Here is a 25346-nt window from a genome sequence, read left to right as displayed (position 1 = left end):
CCAACTCTGACATCTCTGTCAGGCTATAAACACTCCCGATGCTGAAGCTCCCTCTATTGTTCCATCCGCATCCGTCTTTACCGACATTCGCCAGTCCTGCTACTTCTCTTCGAGGATCCCGTAGCAAGGTATAATCCAAGAGGTTGGGTACCTCAAGGATCCTGCCCCTCATCGTTTGTAGTCCGTTTGACTATAGCTCAATGTCACCCAACTTCCTCTCAAGTGGCGCATGAGCACTCATGGCACAATTGTCATCTGTCTCCACTTCTTTCTCCGCCCTCGCTGGTGTTGCCTTGGTCTCAGAAGCCTCTCCCTTACTCTTCTTCCTCGGAAACTGGGTCGCATAGTGACCCAGTTCCCCAAAATGGAAGCATTTGACCTTGGAGAGGTCTTTATTCTTTCTCTTCTTCTACTTTCTCGCAGATGCGAGAGACACATCTTCTTCTTCCTCCTTGATTCTGGCCCCTTTTCTGCTATGCCCCGCCTTGGTCATCTGTCTGATCTCTTCTTGACGAAGAGGCGCCCACAGTTCCTCTCAATCTAAAAGGCTCGACCTGCCCAGTATGCTCTGGACAAGTACCTCCCAATTCTCTGAGACTGTGTTCAATGTGGTCCTCACCATTAGTTCCTGATCCGGCGTGGCCCCTATGGAAGTTAGCTGATCACGGATCTCCTTCAATCCACTGAGGAAGACATCTATCTGCTCTCCCTTCTGCATCTGGTATGACCGCAACTGATTTTCAAGTAACATCTTCCTCTGCACGGAAGTATGCTGGTACAATTTCTTTAAGGCCTCCCACATCTCATTTTCCGTGTCCTTCTCGGCAATATGCGGCACCACATGATCCTTGACCCCATCAAGGATGATGCACTTTGCCCTGGCCATTGCCTCCTCGTACTTCTCATTTTCAGTTGGGTCAACTGGGATCGCTATCGTTTTCAAGGTGAAGTGCTTGATGTGATACCTATATAGAATGGACAAGATACTGGCCTTGTAGACTACGAATTTGGAAGCTCCGTCCAGTCTATCTTGATTTCTTAGCCCATTCACTACCATCTTACTGCTCTTCTTCCGACTCCTCTAAGTCTCTTTACTTCCCTCCTAGAAGTCCTCAGTTTGACTCCCTCTGAGTCTTGATTTCCTTTCTGGAAATCCCTCCTCCTTGGTCTTGCCCTGTTAGGTACTGTTCTAACCACAGTACCCCTCCATCTTCGCTTTGCAAATTATCCGCAGCCCCCTATACCTTAGCAATTTGAAGAACTGAGCCTCTAGGCTCTGCGCAATCCCGGCACCGATAAAATCTGCACCTCCTGGCCATAGCGTCAATCCTTCCTGGCTGAGAAAGATGAATAGGCACCGCGTAGGTCAGATATGCTGCTCTTTTCCACTGCGTTGATCCTCCTCCTGGCTCGAATTGATGACGCAGGCACTCTGCGTCACCCCTTCCTTGCTACTTTCTGCTAGGAACAACTTTTGTCGCTAGGGAAAGCTGCTTTTTGCTGCTACTACTCTACTCAGCTGATGCCATCAGTTATCTCGTGATATGCAACCACCCTCTGATACCATGTTGGAATTTCTAAGTTTAATCGGTTAGAAATTCTTCCTGTACTATCTGATTTATTTCTTCCTTCTTGTTCAATTACTTAACAAGTTATTTACCATGTAAATACTGAAAATAAATACAAGTACAATATCAACACATATAGATCATCAATTGAAAGTGAACAAGCACACAAGTGACACCGTTGTTTTTGGACTAATGTCTCAGGGAAAACCCAATGCGGGAAAACCAGTGCAACTATTCAAAGGGTTTTATTATTATGCAGTTTCAGAATACAATCTGGGTGTCAGAAATGGCTCACCCAACAAAGAATACCCTCGGCAGTAGTACCTCTCAGTCGGAGACAAATATTCCGGCTAAATTACTAGATGAATGATCCCACAGCAACAATGCAACTTCTGTTGTTCTACGTCACTCTGATAAGGACTGCGTCACCCTATCCGGCTCTCCAGCTCTTAGTCTGTCCCACGAATGCTCCCAGCGCTGCCTCTAGGCCCTACGTCAGCCTCTTTGGTCGAGCGTCAGCCTCTTTGGGCTTTGCATCAGCTTCTGGAGCCTTTGCGTCACCCCGTGGGCTCTCTGTGTCTCACACACTGGCCCTCTCTGGCTCTGCGCAGCTCTTGGCTGCTTCTGCGTGGCCTCTAGTTGACTCTGTGTCCCTCTCTCGACACTGCGCTGATCCTCCTGGTACTAACGCTGCCTCTCTGCTATGTATTCACTGCCCTTTAGCTGCAACTTTGATCACTCATCAATTTCCTCAGCAAACCCTACCCTAGAAAATTGAGTTCTTGATCTCTCTTGGTGTGTTCTCCAATTGACCCTTAAGCCTCCTCTTGTACTTTTCTCGTTCGTCCATCAAAGGCTGAGATTAAATCTCTAATCAACGGCTAAGATTAGGTTTTTCTTGATCCATGACTTTTGGACCATTCTAACCATGTTTTATATTAATACCCATTAATATTTTATTTTTCCTAAGTTTAGACTTAGGAACTCCATTAAAAATATTAATTATTATAATATCTCCCAAATCGGTTAGATTCTACCCAAACCCTTTCTGGGTCTTGAAGATTTCATGTGCTTTAGCTTCTCCACCAATTTTCGTGGCTAGAGCACATCTGATGCTACCCCAAATCAACAAGGACCTCCTTTAACGTTGGGCATAAATGATCTATTCAACTTATGCAATGAACACATCCTTGGTACTGTGGTTTCATAAACAATTCTGAAATGCAAACACGATCTCCTCCTTCAATTTGGGAACTCAGCCTTTGGTTGCTTTGACAAAATAATTCGGCCTTGGATAAACTAGCTCGACCCTCTTGACTTGGTAGGGATTTGATTCTAGAAATTAGCAGAGAATTCGTCCCTCTAATTTGTGCAATTTGTCCTTGACAACCATATTAAAAATTCAACCTTCTAGTCCCTTTATATTTGGCTCTCTTGAAAGGAATAAACTCAGCCCTGGAAGATTAGTATGTTGGAAATAATACTGAGAGGGGGGGTGAATCAGTATTATCAAGTCAATTATTTTCTTTTTCAAACCCAGATCATATACGCTACTTCAGTTAGTTAAAACCACGTATATACACAACTACAGATAAGGAAACCCGCGTATACCATGCAGACTTATAATTTAATTTATCTTACAGATGTTGATCATTAATCTGTGTATCAGAACAGTAACCAGAAACAGTGAAACAGAGCAGAAGACAATCACACACAAGAACACAAGATATAAGGTGGAAACCCAATGTGGGTGAAAACCACCTGCTGCAATTCGTCTCTATCTTCTTTTAATTAGAAACTTCTTTTTACAATGTTTCTGTACTGGTGCAGTCCTTTACCAGTACGCAGGCTGCTACCTGCAGAGAGCTACAACCCTCTCTCGTTCTCCAGCTTTTCTTGGAAGGGAGCTACAACCCCCTTAGCTCTTGTACTAGCTGGGATACTAGTACACAGGCTACTACCTGCAAAAGGCTACAACCTTCTCTTTGCTTCCAGGGACCACGTTTCATAAATTTTCAGACTGGATCCATGAACATCAATCAATCATCAAGAATTTCTGCATCAAACAATCTCCTTTACTGAATCAAATAGACACTTCTCTGACAACTGTACCCAGAACACAGTAACAGTAACCACACACCAATTCTGAACCCAGAACACTGCAGCAATAAACAGAAGCAGCTAGAACACAATTCAAAAGACGTACGCTACTTCAATAACTAGAAACCTGCGTGCATACGCTTCTGTGTTTGGATCAACCTGTGTATACGTTGTTTTTACTCACAGAACCAGCGTGTATACGCGCCTTCACTTCACTGAACCTGCGTACAGATCTATAAAGGATAATTCACTCTTTCAAACATTCAGACATTAGTTAACCCAGATTACCAGATTTATAGATCAAGCATGTGCCACATATAACAGATCAAAATCATATAAATATGCTATTATTCAAGCCTTAAGATTTTGACCCATCAATAGAACTTATCCTTCTCCTTGCGCTCAGGTTCTTCCTTCATTCAGATCCAGATCTGCACCATAACCCAGTCACCAGTATTCCAGATCTAGCACTTTTATCAGATATTCAATAATTCAGATTATCCTTTGCCAAATGATCTCCTTCCTCTTTTATAGTCTTAGGCCTTTCACAATACGATGGTCCAAAACCATAACAAATCAATACCATGGACCCAATACTTGGGATCAACACTTCTGACGAGATACCATGGCCCAAAACCGTAGGTTCAAATACCAAGAACGAAATACCACGGACCAAAAATAAGTTCTCCCACATGTACGCGCTTTTCCTTGCATGAAAGTGCGTGTATACGTATATGCGACTTTTGAACGACTAACTCGCGTGTATACGCGTCTTCGTCATGGTGAACCTGCGTATATATATTTTTCTTTCATTCTGAGAGCCTGAACTGAGATCTGTCACCAGAGTGAGTTGCCATCAAGGACAACACCTGTGCCATACCAGTGCCATAGCGCCAACCTGTGTCATAATGCCAACAATCTCCCCCTTTGGACTTGATGGCAACCCCAAGATCCTCAAAGTCATTCTCCCCCTTTGTCATCAAGGGCAAAGGGTTGTGCTCCCCCTGAGTACCTGCTGAAATCTCTGCTCTGCTGTGCTGACCATGCTCCCCCTGACTGTAGGCAAGATCTGCAAAAAGATGTTCTTCAAGAAGAACCATGACTTTTACATCATAAAAGACCTTCCTATCACCAAAAGACTCTATACAATATCCATCACCCAACCAAGTGGGGGTCATCCACCCAAACAAGTGGGGATACATCAGAAGTTTACATATGACAACCAAGAACATTACAACATTCATCCTAGGCATAGTGGGGAAACCAACATAGGCCGTTACATGACCTGGATAATAATAAAAGATATACATGACATAGAGACGAAATATCTAGAGCAAGACTATGCAAGACACAGTAACTAATATCAGCAGCATCTGTCAATCACTATTCAGATCAGCAACCATGATCTCCTTCTGTTCTCCCTTTGCATTTGTTCCACCTGAAATCAACAACAGCTGTGTACTTGAACCAAAAGCTTCTAAGATAATGCCAACAATGCATTATTTAGAAGTCTATCTGCTCCCCCTGAACCTGTGCCAGATGATCTCTCTCAGACCCATATCAGACTGTCTTCAACTAGAGTCTGACCCTACTGATTTCCTTCAAACCACCATATACGCGACTGTCTTTGTATAAACCAGCGTATGTACGCGGATCCTCCTCAGGCAACTCGCGTACACCCACTTTTCTCTGAAACAGACAAGATTCAACAGCAAGATGATGCATCAACTACTCCCAGCTTTTGTCTGAGGTATTCAAAAGTTTCCCTGGGCAGTGGTTTTGTGAGAATATCAGCAACTTGTTCCTTAGAGGGAACATACTCCAATTTGACCTTTTGTTCCAATACTTGTTCCTGGAGAAAATGATACTTGATCAGTATGTGCTTAGTCTTTGAATGCATGACAGGATTCTTTGAGATACTGATAGCACTTGTGTTATCACAAAAGATGGAGATAGGTGGAGTACAAGTGATTTGAAAATCCTGCAAGGTTTGCATCATCCAAAGGAGTTGTGTGCAACAAGATGCAGCAACCACATATTCTGCTTCAGCTGTAGATAATGCAATTGAGCTTTGTTTCTTGTTGAACCAAGATACTAATCTGGAACCCATAAAGAATGCACCACCACTAGTGCTTTTCCTGTCATCCACGCTTCCAGCCCAATCTGCATCTGTATAAGCATGAAGAGTGAGATCTGTATCTCTCGGATACCACAGGCCATAGTTTTGAGTTCCTTGAAGATACTTGAAAATTCTCTTTACTGCCTGAAGATGAGTTTCCTTAGGATTTTCCTGAAATATTCCAACCATTCCCACCGCATGCATGATGTCTAGTCGGGTACCTGTTAAATAGAGCAGACTTCCAATCATGGATCTATAAGTTGGTTGATGCACTGCTGCTGATTCATCATTTGCACTGAGGCTGCATCCTGTAACCATAGGGGTACATACTGGTTTCGAATCTTCCATGCCATACTTCTTCAAAATCTGCTTGAGGTACTTGGTTTGAGATAAAAAGATACCGCCTTCATTTTGTTGGATTTGTAATCCAAGAAAATATGTCAGTTCTCCAAGCAAGGACATTTCGAATTCTTTCTGCATCACCAAGGCAAAGTTTTGACTCATAGCTTCTTCATTGCTGCCAAAGATGATATCATCAACATACACAACAAGTATTAGCAATTTGTCATTTTCAATTTTTATATAAAGATTGCTATCTGCTGATCCTTTTGAGAAGCCTTGTTGATGAAGATATTTGTCCAGACGATAATACCAAGCCCTTGGAGCTTGTTTAAGACCATAGAGAGCCTTCTTTAGTCTGCATACAAGTTTTGGATCATTGCCAAGGATGAATCCATCTGGTTGCTCAATGTACACTTCTTCTTCTAAGTCTCCATTCAGAAAGGCAGATTTCACGTCCATTTGAAATACTTTGAATTTTTGAAAACTAGAGAGAGCAAGGAACATTCTGATGGCCTCAAGTCTAGCAACAGGAGCACAAGTTTATTCAAAGTCTATTCCTTCTTGTTGAGCATACCCTTTACAAACAAGTCTGGCCTTGTTTCTAATAACTTCCCCATTTTCATTCAACTTGTTTTTGAATATCCATTTTGTTCCTATGACATTCTTATCTTTTGGTCTAGGAACCAATTCCCAGGTGTTGTTCTTTTCAATATGCTCAAGTTCTTCATCCATTGCCTTGACCCAACATTCATCTCTGCATGCCTCTCTTACATTTTGTGGTTCAGTGGAGGAGAGTAATGCCAAATAACTTGAAGCTTCTGCAATTGTTCTTCTTGTTTGTATACCTGCCTCCTTTTGCCCCAAAATTTGAGATTCAGGATGATTCTTTTGAACGTATCTGGATGGAGTCTTATCTTCTATCCTTATCTGTTCTTCTGGTGTCTCTTGAGCTTCTTCTTCATCATAATTCTGATTTGATGTTGAAGGATAGTCCTCATCATCTTCAAAATTTTCGGGACTTACTTGCCTAGGAACGTTTCCTTCTTCGTCAACCACTACATCAATGCTGTCAACAATTCTTCCAAGTCTTTTATTGTAACACTTGTATGCTTTGTTGTGGGGAGAGTAACCAAGGAGAATGCCTTCATCTGCTCTAGGTTCAAACTTGCCAAGATTTTCATCAGTATTTTTAATATAGCATTTGCTTCCAAAAATTTTGAAATGTTTTACCGTAGGAGTCTTACCATACCAGAGCTCATGAGGTGTTTGCGTGCTATTCACCCGAACATTTGTCTTGTTGAGAATAACAACTGCAGCAAATGCAGCTTCACCCCAGAAAGTTGCGGGAGTTCCAGACTCATCCATCATAGCATGAGCCATTTGTTGAACCGTTCTGTTCATCCTTTCCACCACTCCATTTTGCTGAGGAGTCCTTGCAGTAGAGAATTCCCTTCTTATTCCATGTTCTTCACAAAAATCGAAAAATTCATTTGAGGTAAACTCCCCACCTCTATCAGACCTGAGGCATTTGATTTTGTGATCTGATTCGTTTTCAACCAAGGCTTTGAAAGATTTGAATTTTTCGAAGGCTTCGTCTTTGTGCTTCATAAGTCCTATCCAACACATCCTGGAGAAGTCGTCAATGAATAATATAAAGTATTCTTCTCCTCGAGGTGACCTTTTCCTAGAAGGACCACATACATCAGTATGGACAAGTTCAAGTGGCCTGCTAGCTGATCCTTCCTTCTCAGGGAAGTTAGTTCTGGTTTGCTTGCCAAACTGACATGATTTGCATATTGTATTGTCTGGAATTTTGATGTCTGGAAGACCACGAACTGCCTGATATTTGCATGCTTTCCTTATCTGAGAGAAGCTAAGATGCCCCAATCTTCTGTGCCATAGCCAGTGTTCATCATTCTTGCTTAGATAACATTGATGTTGTCCTTCTTTGAATATGTATAAATTATTTGGAGTTCTTATGCCTTTGATCACTGTTTTTCCTGTATCAAGATCATGGACACTACATCCATTTAATCGAAATATTACCTCAGTTCCTTGATCGCACATTTGACTGACACTCAATAGATTATGCTTTAAGCCATCCACATACATAACATTTCCAGCTTTGACCTTTTCTTTCAACTGAACAGAACCTTTACCTTTTATGAGTGCAGGGGTGTCATTTCCAAATGAGACCTTTTTCTCCTTTTCTAAGGCACTATATGACTGAAGTTTTTCCTTATCACCTGTCATATGTTTCGAACATCCACTGTCAATGTACCATTGATTTTCCTGCCCTTCCGCATATAGGGCTATACCACATCTTTCTGGTTGCTGTTCTTTGATTCTCCATGTTTTGGCACTTGAGGCTTGTTCCTTTGTCTACCGAAACCTACTTCTGCATTCAGAATCTTCATGACCGAAGTTGTTATAGATAGAACATTCTATTTCATTGTCAAGAGCAGAAAAGTTATTATAGGTTCTTTTCATGATTCCAATCATGCTTCTTTATTTTTGAGCTTCTCTAGTCATGATTGTCTTATAGGCAACACATTGCGCTGCTTTGTGACCAAAGTTATGACAAGAGAAACATTGACCATTAAAGAAACTCCTGTGATTATCAAATCTACCAACCAAATGATTGTAGTTTCTATCCATTCTTGAGCCAAATTGAGAATGTTTTACCTGTAGCTGGTTGTGGCTTTTGTTCATCCTTAAAGTAGATTGCCCCCACTTTACCTGGTAGTCTTTGTTCATTCTTGAGGTAAATTGTCCCTGATTTACCTGGTGATCTCCATTGGGCCTTTGCTCACTTCTCCTTGCTGCATCAAGATAACTTTTGGAGGTAGATGGTTTCTGCGCTTGAGATGCTTCTTCATTATATCCCAGACCTGTCTTAATTAGTGGAGAATGCTGCACTTTGATAATCTCATCTAACGTTTCAGATCCTTTAACAAATCTAAGATTAAGAGCTTTTGTTTTCTCAATCTCTTTTCTAAGTCCCACAATTTCACATTCTAATTTTTCATGATGTTTTTCCCTTTCAGCCAGTTGGACTTGCAGAGTATCAATAATCATATTTTTCTCTTCTAAGCAAATTTTGAGTTTAGAAATCTCTTCATAAAGACTTTCATCATCTACAGCATCTAAGAAATCATCATCTTCAAAGGCCATTAAAAGTCTATAAGTATTACCCTGTTCATCTTCATCACTATTTGAAAGTCCATCACTGTCTTCATGAGTGTAATAACTTTTCTTATTTACATTCTGTTTCTTGTTCCATCTAACTGGCTCCTTACCTTTGTCTAGTTTATCTTTATGAGGGCATTTTGCAGCATAATGACCGACTCTTCCACAAGCAAAGCATTTGAAAGGCAACTTACCTTTGAATCTTCCAGCACCCCGTTGAAGGTTCTTAACAAAATTTGATTCTTCCTCTTCTTCTGACATATGTCCTGACTCATAGTAATCTCCTTTGCCTGAAGCCTTGAATGCAGCTTCTCTCCTGTCTGATGGTCCTCCTTTCCTCATTTCGTAAGCAGTTAGAATTTCGTGCAGCTGTGACATGGTAAGGTTCTGTAGATTCTGTTTTTCTTCTATTGCAGAAACTTTTGATTCAAACTTAGAGGGCAAAGATCTTAGAACCTTTTCAACCACAACAGCCTCTTTTATTTCTTCACCCAAGTTTTTCATACAATTAACAATCTCATCTATACGTAGAAAATAGTTAGCCACACTTTCATCATTGTACATTCTGAGATTTTCATACTGAATTTTGAAGGTTTGAAGTTTTGCTCGTTTTACCTGTTCATCTCCTTCATAGCTCAGAACGATCTTGTCTCATATTTCTTTTGCAGATTTATACTGCATAACCTTGACGAATTCTGATTGAGATAGACATCCTAATAGAGTATTGACAACCTTTGCATTTGTCTCATATTGCTTCTTACTAGCCGGATCTGTAGGAGTTGCTGAAGGAAAAGTGTACCCTGTATCTATGATATCCCAGACTTCTGTACCAAGAGATTGAAGATAGGCTGTGACTCTTATCTTCCAATAGACGAAGTTGGTCCCATCGAAAATTGGTGCCCTGATTGATGCTTCTCTCTCGTAGTTGCTCATGATGATAGATCTTCCTTCAAGCGATCAAGCTTCTTCTGAAGGATCTGCTCCGATACCAATTGTTGGAAATAATACTGAGAGGGGGGGTGAATCAGTCTTATCAAGTCAATTATTTTCTTTTTCAAACCCAGATCATATACGCTAGTTCAGTTAGTTAAAACCGCGTATATACGCAACTACAGATAAGGAAACCCATGTATACCATGCAGACTTATAATTTAATTTATCTTACAGATGTTGATCATTAATCTGTGTATCGGAACAGTAACCAGAAACAGTGAAACAAAGCAGAAGACAATCACACACAAGAACACAAGATATAAGGTGGAAACCCAATGTGGGTGAAAACCACCTGCTGCAATTCGTCTCTATCTTCTTTTAATTAGAAACTTCTTTTTACAATGTTTCTATACTGGTGCAGTCCTTTACCAGTACGCAGGCTGCTACCTACAGAGAGCTACAACCCTCTCTCGTTCTCCAGCTTTTCTTGGAAGGGAGCTACAACCCCCTTAGCTCTTGTACTAGCTGGGATACTAGTACGCAGGCTACTACCTGCAGAAGGCTACAACCTTCTCTTTGCTTCCAGGGACCACGTTTCATAAATTTTCAGACTGGATCCATGAACATCAATCAATCATCAAGAATTTCTGCATCAAACAATCTCTTTTATTGAATCAAATAGACACTTCTCTGACAGCTGTACCCAGAACACAGTAACAGTAACCACACACCAATTCTGAACCCAGAACACTGCAACAATAAACAAAAGCAGCTAGAACACAATTCAAAAGACGTACGCTACTTCAATAACTAGAAACCTGCGTGCACACGCTTCTGTGTTTGGATCAACCTGCGTATACGCTGTTTTTACTCATAGAACCAGCGTGTATACGCGCCTTCACTTCACTGAACCTGCGTACAGATCTATAAAGGATAATTCACTCTTTCAAACATTCAGAGATTAGTTAACCCAGATTATCAGATTTATAGATCAAGCATGTGCCACATATAACAGATCAAAATCATATAAATATGCTATTATTCAAGCCTTAAGATTTTGACCCATCAATAGAACTTATCCTTCTCCTTGCGCTCAGGTTCTTCCTTCATTCAGATCCAGATCTGCACCATAACCCAGTCACCAGTATTCCAGATCTAGCACTTTTATCAGATATTCAATAATTCAGATGATCCTTTGCCAAATGATCTCCTTCCTCTTTTATAGTCTTAGGCCTTTCACAATACCATAGTCCAAAACCATAACAAATCAATACCATGGACCCAATACTTGGGATCAACACTTCTGACGAGATACCATGGCCCAAAACCATAGGTTCAAATACCAAGGACTAAATACCACGGACCAAAAATAAGTTCTCCCACATGTACGTGCTTTTCCTTGCATGAAAGTGCGTGTATACGTATACGCGACTTTTGAACGACTAACCCACGTGTATACGCGTCTTCGTCATGGTGAACCTGCGTATATATATTTTTCTTTCATTCTGAGAGCCTGAACTGAGATCTGTCACCAGAGTGAGTTGCCATCAAGGACAACACCTGTGCCATAGCACCAACCTGTGTCATAATGCCAACATAGTATAGCCGTGCAAACAAACCGAATGACAATGTTGTAGCTCCTCTGTAATAATCTTTGTTAGATCTTAGAAATAAACAAGAAATACAACCCAACTAGGATGGCAAATGATGTCCACCTTAGGGGATAAACTAGGTAGGGTGGCAAGAGATCCACTGAAACTAGTGTGAGGATTTCGCTTGAAACCCTCAATCTGAAACTCGCTTGAGTGTCTCATCAATATGAATCAGAAAATGGTTTGATAGAATAGAATGATTAGCAAATGAGTCCACCCTCCTTTTATAATATCTCCCCATGCTTCTAGACTTTTTTTAATATTATTTTCTTGGTGGGAGGCATTCTCTGCTAAGTGAATTTTTGCCACCATAATTAATAAAATAATATTTGCCACCCTTTCCTAATAAGATAATATTTTGCCGCCATTTTCTAATAAAATAATAATATTTTCCCTCTTTTATCAAAATTGGGCAAATTCCTTAGTAACTTCTGCACTAAAAAATCAGGGATATTACAGTGGTCCTTGCTAAAAATTACTTGTCCTCAAGCAATTCTCGAACAAGCGCTCCCTCTCTCTGCTGACCCAACTGTCACTGCAAACAATACTGAGGTTCCAAATGTGCCACTGAATCACCCCGAATCTGAGCTCTATCATGTCATAAAGCAATCCGACGATACTAGGATCTCGAGTCATTATGCTCAATGTGGAGCACCCTTCACTTCATGCACAACCCAAAAATGAATTGGTGCAAGAGACCTCCCACGTACTATCAACATGCAGAGTACCCCGATGCCACCAAGCCCTTGTCAACTCCTTAGAAAGTTGGCTTGTGGAGAAATCGATCCTGGGTACCCCAACAGTGAACTCCTGAAGGTACGACTCAAGTCTTGAAGAATAGATCCCTTGTCCTTGTGAGTCAATCACGACCATCTCATGCTATTCATATAGCCATGCTAGTGTGGCACTCCACAATATCAACGAGTCACCTTGAAATGAAATGCTCTCCTTGAAACTAGGGTCCCATAGAAGTTCTGAATGACTTTCCCCTATACCAACCAGCGTATCCCTATTGGTAGCTAAGCTGCCAAGCAGTGTTGATAATATCGGCGATATTCGCAAATATCGCGATATTTTCGGCGAACCGAAATATCGCCCCGAAAAAATCGCGATATTTGCTTGTTTTGAATTTCGCGCGATATTTACGAGATTTCGGCGATATTTTCATCAATATCGCGCGACGATGGTAAATATCGCCGGCAGAGTTTATAAATTGGGTTTTTGTTTAACGTCAATGCGTCATTTCGTTTTCGTGAGCTGGAGACGCTGCGAACAGTGCGAAGGAGGGTTTGAACTTTGGCTGCGAAGGAGGGTTTACAGCCTACAGGTATGCTATTATTAATTTATTACTATCATCTAGATTCTATGTGAATGCCGGATGCCCCACCGTTATAATCAACAATGCACATTTTATTATTTTAATGTCTTTTCTACATAGCGTATGATGCTTCAAGCCGTAATACTGGATTATAGTGTTCAAGCCGTAATACTGTCATGACTCATAACTTTTATACCATTCCACTTGGTTTCACGGTTCACCAACCCTCTTACACTCTATAAATCCTCAATAAACAGACTACAAAATTACAATGATTATTTGCTAGTGTTGGGCTGCCAATTCGTTGCTGGGAAGTCATTTTGGTAGTGAAAACTCATAACCACATTGGATTTGCAGCGTGTTTTCATTGCATTCGACTGTCAACTATCATTGATATGTAGCATTAGTCACGTATGTATTATAAATGTTTTTAAATGGTTATTATACACATTAAAAATGGTTATTATACCTTGCTGTCCCCTGACTCTTTGTTTTGAGGTGGTTGTGGTGGGTAGACATACTGGGTACACATCCCCACTTACCCACACTGATGTACCGGAAACTTGGTGTAGCATAGCTAGAAAGTGAAGGGATCAAAATTTCAAATAAAGAAACATGGCCTAATCTGAGATGATGCTGTCACAAGGGGAAGGGGGATTTAGCCAATGCTTATAATCTTAAACAAGTGTGGAGAGGTCAATGCACATTGCAATGTACTTGATGAATGCTATCCTTGGGAGGCCTGGATTAATATGGCTTTTTGGCTTTACATGAATCACAAATACATCCATATTTATGGTATTTGATGGAATAGTAAACCATAATAACATTTCCCTTAGCTGTATTTGGGATACAAGACATCACGGGGCTGCTGGAGGGGGAAGTTTATAATTGTGAATAACTTTTGTTGGAAAAGATGAAGGCCTGTGCAGATGCACTGAAAGTGACTCTAAGGCCTGTGTTATCTCCTTAGTTAATCCCTTTGCTTTTGAGGGTCAACAAGTAACCAACATCATGATCAAACTTTCAAAGTAATAGATGCTGTATAGGTAGCAATGAGCATATTACTCTGCTGCCAAAGTTAGCATACCTGTAAACCTGTATAAAGATATGGCTGAACCTGTAAAATTGCAGCGTTGCATGGCTGTATAGATCTGTATAGGAGGGTTTACAGGTACAGGGTGCATGATGTTTATCCTTGCTTGTGATTGTTATTGCTCTTACACTTTTAATTTTTAAAAGCTAGGCTATTAAAACTTTAATTTTCTTTCAAGACCTTTGGATTTTTCTTGTAGAACTTTGTTAAAGTTTAGTCCATTTGTCTTTGAAGAATGAGGATTTGATATTGAGACCTGCACCCATGGAATTTCGTAAATTCGTATTACTTATTAAGTTATTAAGTTACTAATTCCAAATTTTTTTTGGTGCTGTAGGTTTCCTTTTGAGTTAGCCCACTACAAAATACAAATATGCCAAAAAACTTGGACCCATTTTGGGAGTATGGGATCCCTGATGGTGGGACAAATCGTGCATATCTTTCATGCAAATTGTGTGGGGACAAGATGACAGGTGGGGTTACACGACTGAAATACCATCTTGCTAGACTCACTGGACATGATGTTGGCATTTGTCAAGTTTCTAGTCCGGAGCTTATACGAAAAGCTCTTGAGGCAATTGAAGAAAAGGACAGAAAGAAGGAAGAGGCGGAAAGAAACAAAGCTGAACGTGCAGGTAGATCTTTTGGGATATCTTCTCCTGATTTTGATGTTCAGGGTAGTGGCCCTACTGGCCCTAGTGGGAGGGGCTCCACAACTGGCACACCATCACATGCTAGCGCTACTGCTAGTGTGAATGCGAGGTCATCATTTTTTGTTCCACGAACAGGAGCTGGAGCACAACCTGGCATAAAATCGCTTTATAAAAAAAAGGAGAAGGAAGAAGCAGATAGAGTCATGGGGAGGTGTATTTTTTGGAGCGACTTACCTCTCAGCATCACAAAAACCAATCCATTTTGGCAACCAATGTGTGATGCTATTGCTGTTGTGGGCCCAGGGTACAAAAGTGCCACATATGAGGAGTTGCGGGGGCCAATTCTTCAAGCAGAAAAACAGGACATCAACTCTAGATTGGCGGAGTTGAAACAGACATGGGAAGTCACTGGATGCACAGTGATGTCTGATGGTTGGACAGATAGGAAGGGTAGGACCCTTCTAAATTTCTTGGTACATTGTCCTAAAGGTACCATGTTTATTAAATCGTTGGATGCATCAGAACATATCAAAGATGCAGCAACGATATGTGAGTTGTTAGATGGGTTCATTCAGGAGATTGGTGTGCAGAATGTGGTGCAAGTCGTAACAGACAATGCAGCTAATTATGTGTCTGCCGGCAGAATGCTTATGGAGAGGCATCCCACATTGTTCTGGACTCCATGTGCAGCGCATTGTCTTGATTTGTTGCTTGAGGATATGGAGAAACTCTCCTTCATCAAGGAGGCATTTGATATGGCTAGGAGCATCCCCAAGTTTATTTATAACCATGCTTTTGTTCTTAGCCTTATGAGGAGGTTCACTAGAAACAAGGAGTTGCGGCGTCCTGCCATCACACGTTTTGCCACAACCTTTATTACTCTTCAGTCTTTGCTTCAATGTCAGTTCGAGTTGAAGCAAATGTTTGTGTCTGATGATTGGCGTGCTTGTAGATACAGCGGGAGACCTGATGGGAGAGCCATTGAAAAAATGGTGTACTCTGAGACATTTTGGCGTGGAGTACAAGAAGCATGTGCAGTTAGCGAACCTATAGTAAAGGTTCTTAGATTGGTGGATGGAGAGAAGCCTGCAATGCCTTATTTGTATGAGGGCATGGATAGGGCCAAGGAGGCCATTCGTTCCTATTATGCAGACAAGGGTTCTGCTGGCCTTAATAGGCAGATGATGTTATGGGATGTGATCGATAGTCGGTGGACAGGGATGCTTCATCGACCCATTCATGCAGCAGCACTCTTCCTCAACCCTGCATTTGCATACAAATGCAAATTTCGTTTTGATGGCGAGGTGATGGAAGGGCTCCATTCCTGTATTCAGAGGATGGTACCTGATTCTGAGCTTCGTAGCAAAATCAACCGCGAGATACATAGTTATCAGGATTGTGTTGGCCTATTTGGCTTTGATGATGCCATTAAGGAAAGGGCCCTCTTCATGCCACGTAAGTGACAAGTCATCACTCATTAGAAATTAGAAATTTGAATTTAATTATGTTTTAACTTTTAACTTTTAAGTTTTTGAATTTTTTATTTCATTATTTTGTTGTAGATCTTTGGTGGCGAAGCTATGGTGCAAGGGTACCAAATTTGCAAAATTTGGCTATACGAATCTTGAGTCAAACATGTAGCTCTTCAGGGTGTGAGCGCAATTGGAGTGTATTTGAGAAAATACACGCCAAAAAGCGCAACAGGTATAACTTTGAACTCAAGCCTTCAGTTGAGCAATTACACTTATTGTAATTTTTAATTTTTAATTTATGACCTTCAAGTGTCAAGAGTCAAGAGTCAAGACTCATTACTTTTTTTGACACTCTTACAGGTTGGAGTTCGCACGCCTCAATGATTTGGTGTATGTGCATTACAACATCCGACTTCGAGTGAGGCAAATAGAATCACCAGTGGATCCAGATGCCATTTCCTTAGACAATATTGATGTATTGTCTCCGTGGAGGGTGGAGTCTCAGGAGCCCATATTGGAGGAGTCACCGTCATGGTTAGAGCCAGTGGCAGATGATCCATTAGAGCAGGGGCAGCAAGAGGAGGACTCGGAGTCAGAGGAGCAGCAGCACTTAGAGGAGGAGCAGGAAGAGCAGGAGGAGGAGGACACTGCGGGAGCATCAGCATCAACACCATCTGCTATAGATATAGGAGAGCATAGCTCCATGCCTATCACTCATTATTTGACATTAGGTGCAGAGGCAGTGTCAGGGCCTTCTACTACTAGGGGCAGGCCTGGCAAACAGCCCATCATGTTTTCCCGTAAAAGGGGGAGAGGGCAGTAGATAGATAGCTGCTAGTTTTATTTGTTATGCTACATGTAACTCATGATGATGAGATACTTTTATTATTATATGTGATGTTATTTTGTATTGGTTCTCCACATTTGAGTCCTTGAATGGACAATTATCAGGGATTAGCACGATTTGGTATCGCCTTTGATATATCATTTCTATTTGACATCATATATATCAGTGTTTTCTTCATATTTATGTGCCAATGTGTTTATTTCATGTTGTTATTGCTTTATATGTTTAAAAATCTGAAAAAAATGAATATATTATGCATTTTTTATGCTTGCTTTTGTTGTTTAAATTCTGAACATGAAGATGTTGCTTTAAAAATTAAAATAGTTTCTTGAGTGTTTGCTGGGCACTGTATAGTTATACTCATTTAATGCCAATTTTTTGTTTTTTTTGTGCCCTAGGTTTGAATTAGTTCACTACAAATGTCAAATATGCCAAAAGCCTTGGACCCATTTTGGGAGTATGGGGAGGCTGTTGGTGGGGCAAATCAGGCATATATATCATGCAACTTGTGTGGGACCAAGATGTCAGGAGGGATTACACGATTGAAATACCATCTGGCTAAACTCTCTGCATATGATGCAGATGTGATGCCTTGTATGGTTTCTAGTGCAGAGGTTATACAAAAAGCTCGTGAAGCAATTGCTGAACAAGACAGAAAGAAAGCTGCTAGGGAGAGGCCAATGGTCTCAGATAGATAGCTGCTAGTTTTATTTGTTTTGCAACTTTTGCTACATATAAGTTTATAACTCATGATGATGAAATACTTTTAAAGTTTTATATATGTGATGTTGTTTTGTTTGAGTCCTTGATTGGACAATTATCACTATCAGGGATCAGCAGGATATGTGATGTTATTTTGTTTGAGTCCTTGATTGGACAATTATCAGGGATCAGCAGGATTTGGTATCGCCTTTGAAGTTTTATGTATCATTTCTATTTGACATCATATATATCAATGCCTTCTTCATATTTATGTGCCAATGTGTTTAGTTCATGTTGTTATTGCTTTATATGTTTAGAAATCTGAAAAAAATGAATATATTATGCATTTTTTATGCTTGCCGATATTTGCCGATAATTTGCCGATATTTTCGCCGATATTTCCGATAAGATATTTTCCGGACCCTCGCCGATATTTTCCCGATACCGATATTATCAACACTGCTGCCAAGCCCTATAATGTTGATTTGAGGTAGCATCGGATGTGCTTTAGCCATGAAAATTGGTGGAGAGGCCAAAGCACAGGAGATCTCCAAGACCCAGAAATGGTTTGCGCAGATTTTAACCGGTTTGAGAGATATTAAAATAATTAATATTTTTAATGGAGTTCCTAAGTCTAAACTTAGGAAAAATAAAATATTAATGGGTATTAATATAAAACTGGGTTAGAAGGTTCCAAAAGTCATGGATTAAGCCAAATCTAATCTTAGTCGTTGATTAGAGATTTAATCTCGACCATTGATGGACCAACGTGAAAAGTATAAGGGGAGGCTTGAGGGTCAGTGGAGAATACGCCAGAGTGATCTTTCATTCATTTTGCTAGAGCGAGGTTTCTAAGCAAAGTTGAATTAGTGATCAACAACGAGGGGCAGTGAGTACGAGGCAGAGGGGTAGGGACAATACTGGGAGATCAGCACTAGAGTGGAGAGAACCAGAGAAGCAGTCAGTCTAGGCTACGCAGAGCCCAATAGAGGCAGCGTAGAGCCAAGAGAGACTGCGTCATCCACGCAGAGGGCAGAGGGAGTGATGTAGAGGCTCCCATAGGTTCCTAAGGACTCTCTGCTTCAGAGGGCTGAAGCAGAGAGTCCTTAGGCTGACACAGGTCAGCAGGAGGCTGACATAGAGTCCAGAAGGGCCAGCACTGAGCTTTAGTTGTGCCAGAGAGGGTTTCCTGGGACATGTTTTCTGAATACCTATTTCCGGATATAGAGGTATTGCTGCCATATATTTTTCTCTGTCAAGTGAGCCGGTTTAGGCACCTAGTTGTACTCTGATAAACTGCATAATAATATAACCCTCTAAATAGCTGCACCGGTTTTCCCACATTGGGTTTTTCCGGGGACATTGGTCCAAAAATAACAGTGTCAATTGTGTGCTTGTTTTCTTTCAGTTGATGATCTATAGATGTTGATACTGTACTTGTGTTTATTTTCAGTATTTACATGGTAAATAACTCGTTAAGTAATTAAACAAGTAGGAAGAAATAAACCAGATAGTATAGGAAGAATTTCTAACAGGTTAAACTTAGAATTCCAACGTGGTATCAAAGCGTGGTTGCAAATCACAAGAGAACTGAAGGCAACAACCGAGCAGAGCATTTGCAACAAATTCCATTGTCCCGAGTGACAGAGATGATCATTGCAGAAGGCGATAGAGGAAGGCGTGACGCAGAGGGACTACATCATCATTCTGGGCCAGAGAAAGACAACGCAGAGGCTAAGGGAGGAAAAATCAAGTTCACGCAAAGGCCAGGAGGGCTGTCGCAGTTGGCTGGGGGCGCTGATTTGCCGGTGCTGGGATCGCACGGAGCCAAGTTGCTCAATCCTTCAGTTGATGGGGCATAGGAGGCTGTGGGTAATTTGCGGAGCAAAGCTGGTAGGGTATTGTGGTCAGAGCAGTACCTAACAGGGCAAGACCAAGGTGGAGGGAGTTGCTGCCGAGGCAGATTTCTAGCCAAGTGTTAAAATTGGAAATTAGGGTCAAACTCGATGTGGGTCATCTTATTTATGGAAACTAATATTTTTCTTGGATCCCTCTCATCGAGAGGTGTAGGATTGATCTAGAGATCATCCGATTTCGATAAGTATTCATGGAGATATGAATTTATTTGTGTTATGGGACAATTTGTCAAGGTCGGCCAACAACCAAATAACCCCCACGTGTGCTCAACGTTTTAGTATAAAAGGAGGTGACTTGATAGTCATTTGTACACACACTTCACTCTTGATTTCTCTCCACTTGTTTTGGGTTTTAATGGAAGAGAAGTCTAAGAGGAGGAAGCCCTAAACGCAGGTCTAGAAGGAGATCCTATTCATTGTAAAAGAAGGATGCCCTAGCCGTAGGTCTTGTGAAGGTTTGGCCGCAGTTCAAAGGGAGATCTAGCACGGTGAAGGAGGCCTAACAGCTGACCCTAAACGCAGTCTTATCATACCCTAGATGCCCTAATCTATACGTTGTTTGAGACAACCCTTAGACATTGGAAAAGAGGCAGTAAAGAGGCTCCCTAACTCATTGCCCTAACAAGCAAAAAAGTTAGGGACAGTGTGGGTGTTTCAGCGCTGTTAGAGCTTCTTGGTGATTGCGTAGAGGGTTGTTCCATGCCACAGAGAGGCCGAGTTAGGTAAGGAGAATTGCAGCCTGTTTGTGGGCAGCTTCAAGGTAAGGGTGACTCTGTTTTGGTTGGCTATAGGTGACAACAATCCCTGTGGTAGGCCGTAGGCCTTGCCTAACTAAAATAGGGATAGCGTGGAGGCTTCTTGGGCTGAAAAGTGCCCAGAACAATGACATGAATGGAGGAGACCCTTCCTTGATAAGGCCGCAGTCTTTGAGGGATGTTTTAGGTGACTGTTTGAGGGTTGTTGTAGCACATGGGTGCCCTAACCAGTCACAGTAAGGAACAACAACAAACGCAGTCTTCTACACCTCCTATCTGCTGTAAGAAAGAGACATTGTTGTGTTTTAGGTGCACATCTTGTCCGCTGTCCTAAAGACCAACCACGTTGAAGGGAGAGGTCTCTTCAGATGAGGAGATCCTATGTGTTGTCACAAAAGGTTCTTATCAACAGTTTAGATAAAGGAACTGCTACCCATACCTTTGATGAGTAGAAGCTCCTATAACACACAGATCAACAATGTATATATTGATGACATCATTGTGTGTTTCCTAGGACTGTGGGATCATAGTCTATCTAGCTACAGGGCTAGGCCATAGGCCATGGCCAGCAGCTAAGGCAGTGTGGCAGCATGACAAAAGTTATAGAGCAGCATGGTGGTCAATGGTACATGGTGCAACATTGGTACAACAATGGGAGCTGCAAGTACAGTGCAACATAGTGCAATGAAGAGCTTAGCAGTACAGTGATGGGTACAATCATGTTTAGTGAAGCATGATGAGATGCAACATAGTTATGATGAAGTGCAGAATGGTGCAGCACAGTGAGGTGCAACATGATGATGAGGAACAATACAACGATAGGTGCAACATGGTGATAGAGTCACCTTGGAGAATCAGTTCAAGCAACATGTCTTCAATTGAGTTCAGCTACCTCATGTAACATCTTTTAGAGATGATCTATGCTCTTATTTAGATAAGTCAAAGTGTTTACTTCTATTGTAAATGTATTATCTCTCTCTCTTCTCTGAACTATTGAAGAACATATAAGAAGAATTGATCAAGGGTTTCCCCACGTTAGGGTTTGTCCCTGGTTAGCGCCACATCTTGTGTCCTCTTGTCTTAGCTTGTCTTATGCGATTTATGTTTATGTTCTATCTGCAATTTACTATTATGATGATATGATTGCTAATCTGGAAAAGATATTGAGCAAATTATGAAAATTGAAATAAATTGCTCTAAGCATAGAACATACCTAAAATTAACACCAAGGAATCCGGATCAGTGGTGCAGTTGCACAGACGATCGGAGTGGGGTAACTTGACGTTGACAGGTGGACTTCCAGAAGGGAAATTGAGACTTAGAGGGAGTCGAATCGAGAACTTCCAGATGGGAAGTTGAGAGACTCAGCAAGAGTTGAACAGAGGACTTCCAGGAGGGAAGTAGAGAGACTCAGAGGAGTCGAAAGAAGAGCAGTGAGATGGCTGTGAATGCGCTAAGAGATCAAGATAGGTTGGCCGGAGCGTCCAAATTTGTGGTCTGGAAGGCTAGGATCTTGTCCATTCTAGACAGACATCACCTCAAGGGCTTCGTCACAAGAGTGATAACTATCCCAGTTGACCCGGTAGCTAATGAAAGGTACGAGGAGGCAATGGCGAAGGCTAAGTGCATCATCCTTGATGGGGTCAAGGATCATGTGGTACCACATATTTCCGAGAAGGAAATGGCAAAGGAGATGTGGGATGCCTTGAAGACATTGTACTAGCATACTTCCGTGCAGAGGAAGATGCTCCTGGAGAATCAGCTAAGGGCATACTAGATGCAGAAGGGAGAGCAGATAGATGTCTTCCTCGATCACTTGAAGGAGATCCGTGACCAGCTAACTTCCATAGGGGCCACGCCGGATGAGGAATTGATGGTGAGGACCGCACTGAACGCAGTTTTTGAGGATTGGGAGGTATTTGTCCAAAGCATACTGGGTAGGACGAGTCTTCCAGATTGGGAAGAACTGTGGGCGCTCTTTGTCAAGAAGAGATCAGATGGCTGACCAAGGTGGGGAGTAGCGGCAAAGGGGTCAAAATCAAGGAGGAAGAAGAGGATGCGACTCTAGCATCTGCGGGAAATCAGGAGAAGAGGACGAAGAAGGACCTCTTCAAGGTCAAGTGCTTCCATTGTGGGGAACTAGGTCATTTTGGGAACCAGTGTCCTAGGAAGAAGAGCAAGGGAGAGGCTTTGGAGTCGAAGGTAGCGCTTGCAAAGGCGGAGAAAGAAGTCGAGGAGGAGGATGATTGTGCCATGAGTGCTCATGTGCCACTTGAGAAGAAGTGGGGAGGCATCAAGCTGTAGTTAGGAGGACTACAGATGATGAGGGGTAGGATTCTTCAGGTACCCAACCTCTTGGATTATATGTTGCTACGGGAGCCCCGAAGAGGAGTAGCAGGATTGGTAGATGTCAGTAGAGATGGATGCGGATGGAGCGACAGAGAGTGCTATAGTGCAGGAGTCTCGGGACAACTCGAGGCTAGCAGGCTGCAACAGTGCGAGAGGCATAGGAGTGTTGCACTAGTGCATGATGGCATAGAGAGGTGTGCAACAGTGCGAGAGGCATAGGAGTGTTGCACCAGTGCATGATGGCATAGAGAGGTGTGCAACAGTGCGAGATGCCGGGAGTTGTTGTAGCAACACAGAGGTCAGTAGAGAGAGCACTTGTTAGCAACAGAGAGAGCTTCAGCATCGGGAGTGTTTCTAGCCTGACAAGGATGTCAGAAGTTGGGTGGATCAGTTACTCACTTCTCAGTAACTAAGTTGCAGTGCAGTAGTAGTATGCAGTAGCACGATGCAACATGATGAGAGGGGATGTAGTGCTGAGAGGATGGACTAGCAGCAATACGGATGCAGAGGGAGTTGTCGTACAGATGCAGCATTGGCAATGGTAGGGCCATGGGCAGCAATACAGGATGTAGCAGTGCAGAGGATGTTGGGCGGGAAGGCCTAGCATCAACATAGGGACCGATGCTGGATAATCAGGGTGATACTCAGTGTGGAGTATTACTAGAGCATAGTCCTCGCTAAGAGGGAGTGTTGATTTGAGGTAGCATCGGATGTGCTCTATCCATGAAAATTGGTGGAGAGGCTAAAGCACATGAGATCTCCAAGACCTAGAAATGGTTTGGGCAGATTCTAACCAGTTTGGGAGATATTAAAATAATTAATATTTTTAATGGAGTTCCTAAGTCTAAAATTAGGAAAAATAAAATATTAATGGGTATTAATATAAAACTGGGTTAGAAGGTTCCAAAAGTCATCGATGAAGCCAAATCTAATCTTAGCCGTTGATTAGAGATTTAAACTCGACCATTGATGGACCAGCGAGAAAAGTATAAGAGGAGGCTTGAGGGTCAGTTGGAGAATACACCAGAGTGATCAGTCATTCATTTTGCTAGAGCGGGGTTTCTAAGAGAAGTTGAATCAGTGATCAGCAGTGAGGGGCAGTGAGTATGAGGCAGAGAGGCAGGGACAATACTGGAAGACCAGCACAAAAGCGGAGAGAGCTAGAGCAGCAGTTAGTCCAGGCTACGCAGAGCCCAGTAGAGGCAACGCAGAGCCCAGAGAGACTGCATCATCCGAGCAGAGGGCAGAGGGAGTGACGCAGAGGCTCGTAGAGGCTGTGCATTGCCTCAAAGGGTTGACACAGAGAGTCTTGGGGTTGACGCAGGTAATTAGGAGGCTGACGCAGAGGCCAGAAGGGCCAATGCTGAGCTTTAGTTGTGCCGGAGAGGGTTTCGTGGGACATGTTTTCTGAATACCTGTTTCTGGATATAGAGGTATTGTTGCAGTATATTTTTCTCTGTCGGGTGAGCCAGTTTAGGCAACTAGTTGTACTCTGATAAACTACATAATAATATAATCCTCTGAATAGCTGTACAGGTTTTCCCGCATTGGGGTTTTCCAAGGATGTTGGTCCAAAAATAACGGTGTCACTTGTGTGCTTGTTTTCTTTCAGTTGATGATCTATAGATGTTGATACTGTACTTGTGTTTATTTTCAGTGTTTACATGGTAAATAACTTGTTAAGTAATTAAACAAGTAGGAAGAAATAAACCAGATAGTACAGGAAGAATTTCTAACGGGTTAAACTTAGAAATTCCAACAAGTAATGTCGAGGTCCCATGCTAATCTCAAGACGATACCACCATGCTAATGTTGCGCCACTCTGGTCATAACTGACTGCCCATCATGCTCGTACTAGACCCTCCTCTCCTATAACTCTTGACCACTATACTGGTAATGATTGAAGCCTTGTTGAACCTACAAGGGAAACTCAACAATGCCAGAGCCTACCACTCCATGGTCAGTCTCGATCCTTAGCGACAACAAGGGTAACCTGCCTTGCCCCATGGTGAAGGCCTTAATGACTTCCCATGTGTTGACCCAAGAATGAACTAGATCACTCTTTGTCATGGTTTCGCTCATCATGAAATAGAGTGATCTATCAACAACCTGAATCCCTGGATCCCATAGTCAGATTTGCTACGGCATAGTTCTGACAACTGTTGGAATCCATCCGTGCCTCGTCTCTGATCCTTGCATGCAATCAATATATAGGTGCCATATATCATGAATCAACTTGGTGCATGCTAAACTACCCTGCACCTGCCATACCCCATATTGAGATCTGCTATCTTATCTCCTATTGTCGATCCATGAAACTGCTTGGAGCCTTATC

General features: G+C 42.0%; 2 protein-coding genes across 5 annotated transcripts in view; both read left to right on the top strand.

The window, feature by feature from the left end:
- Positions 1-25346, top strand: part of LOC149146658 (sodium/proton antiporter 2-like) — a 307652-nt gene that overhangs the window by 208322 nt on the left and 73984 nt on the right. The window lies entirely within an intron of this gene.
- Positions 15947-16943, top strand: LOC149146659 (uncharacterized). Its single transcript, XM_089452956.1, has 2 exons — positions 15947-16425; positions 16533-16943. Exons 1-2 carry the CDS (start codon positions 15960-15962, stop codon positions 16721-16723), a joined length of 657 nt encoding a protein of 218 aa, XP_089309082.1. The 5' UTR covers positions 15947-15959; the 3' UTR covers positions 16724-16943.

Source organism: Pinus tabuliformis, chromosome X, assembly GCF_031772625.1.
Source record: "Pinus tabuliformis cultivar Carrire ecotype Pingquan chromosome X, CPIR1, whole genome shotgun sequence".
Classification (NCBI taxonomy): Eukaryota; Viridiplantae; Streptophyta; class Pinopsida; order Pinales; family Pinaceae; genus Pinus; species Pinus tabuliformis.
The sequence above is the reverse complement of the archived record's forward strand: the minus strand, read 5'-3'. Positions and strand labels throughout refer to the sequence as shown.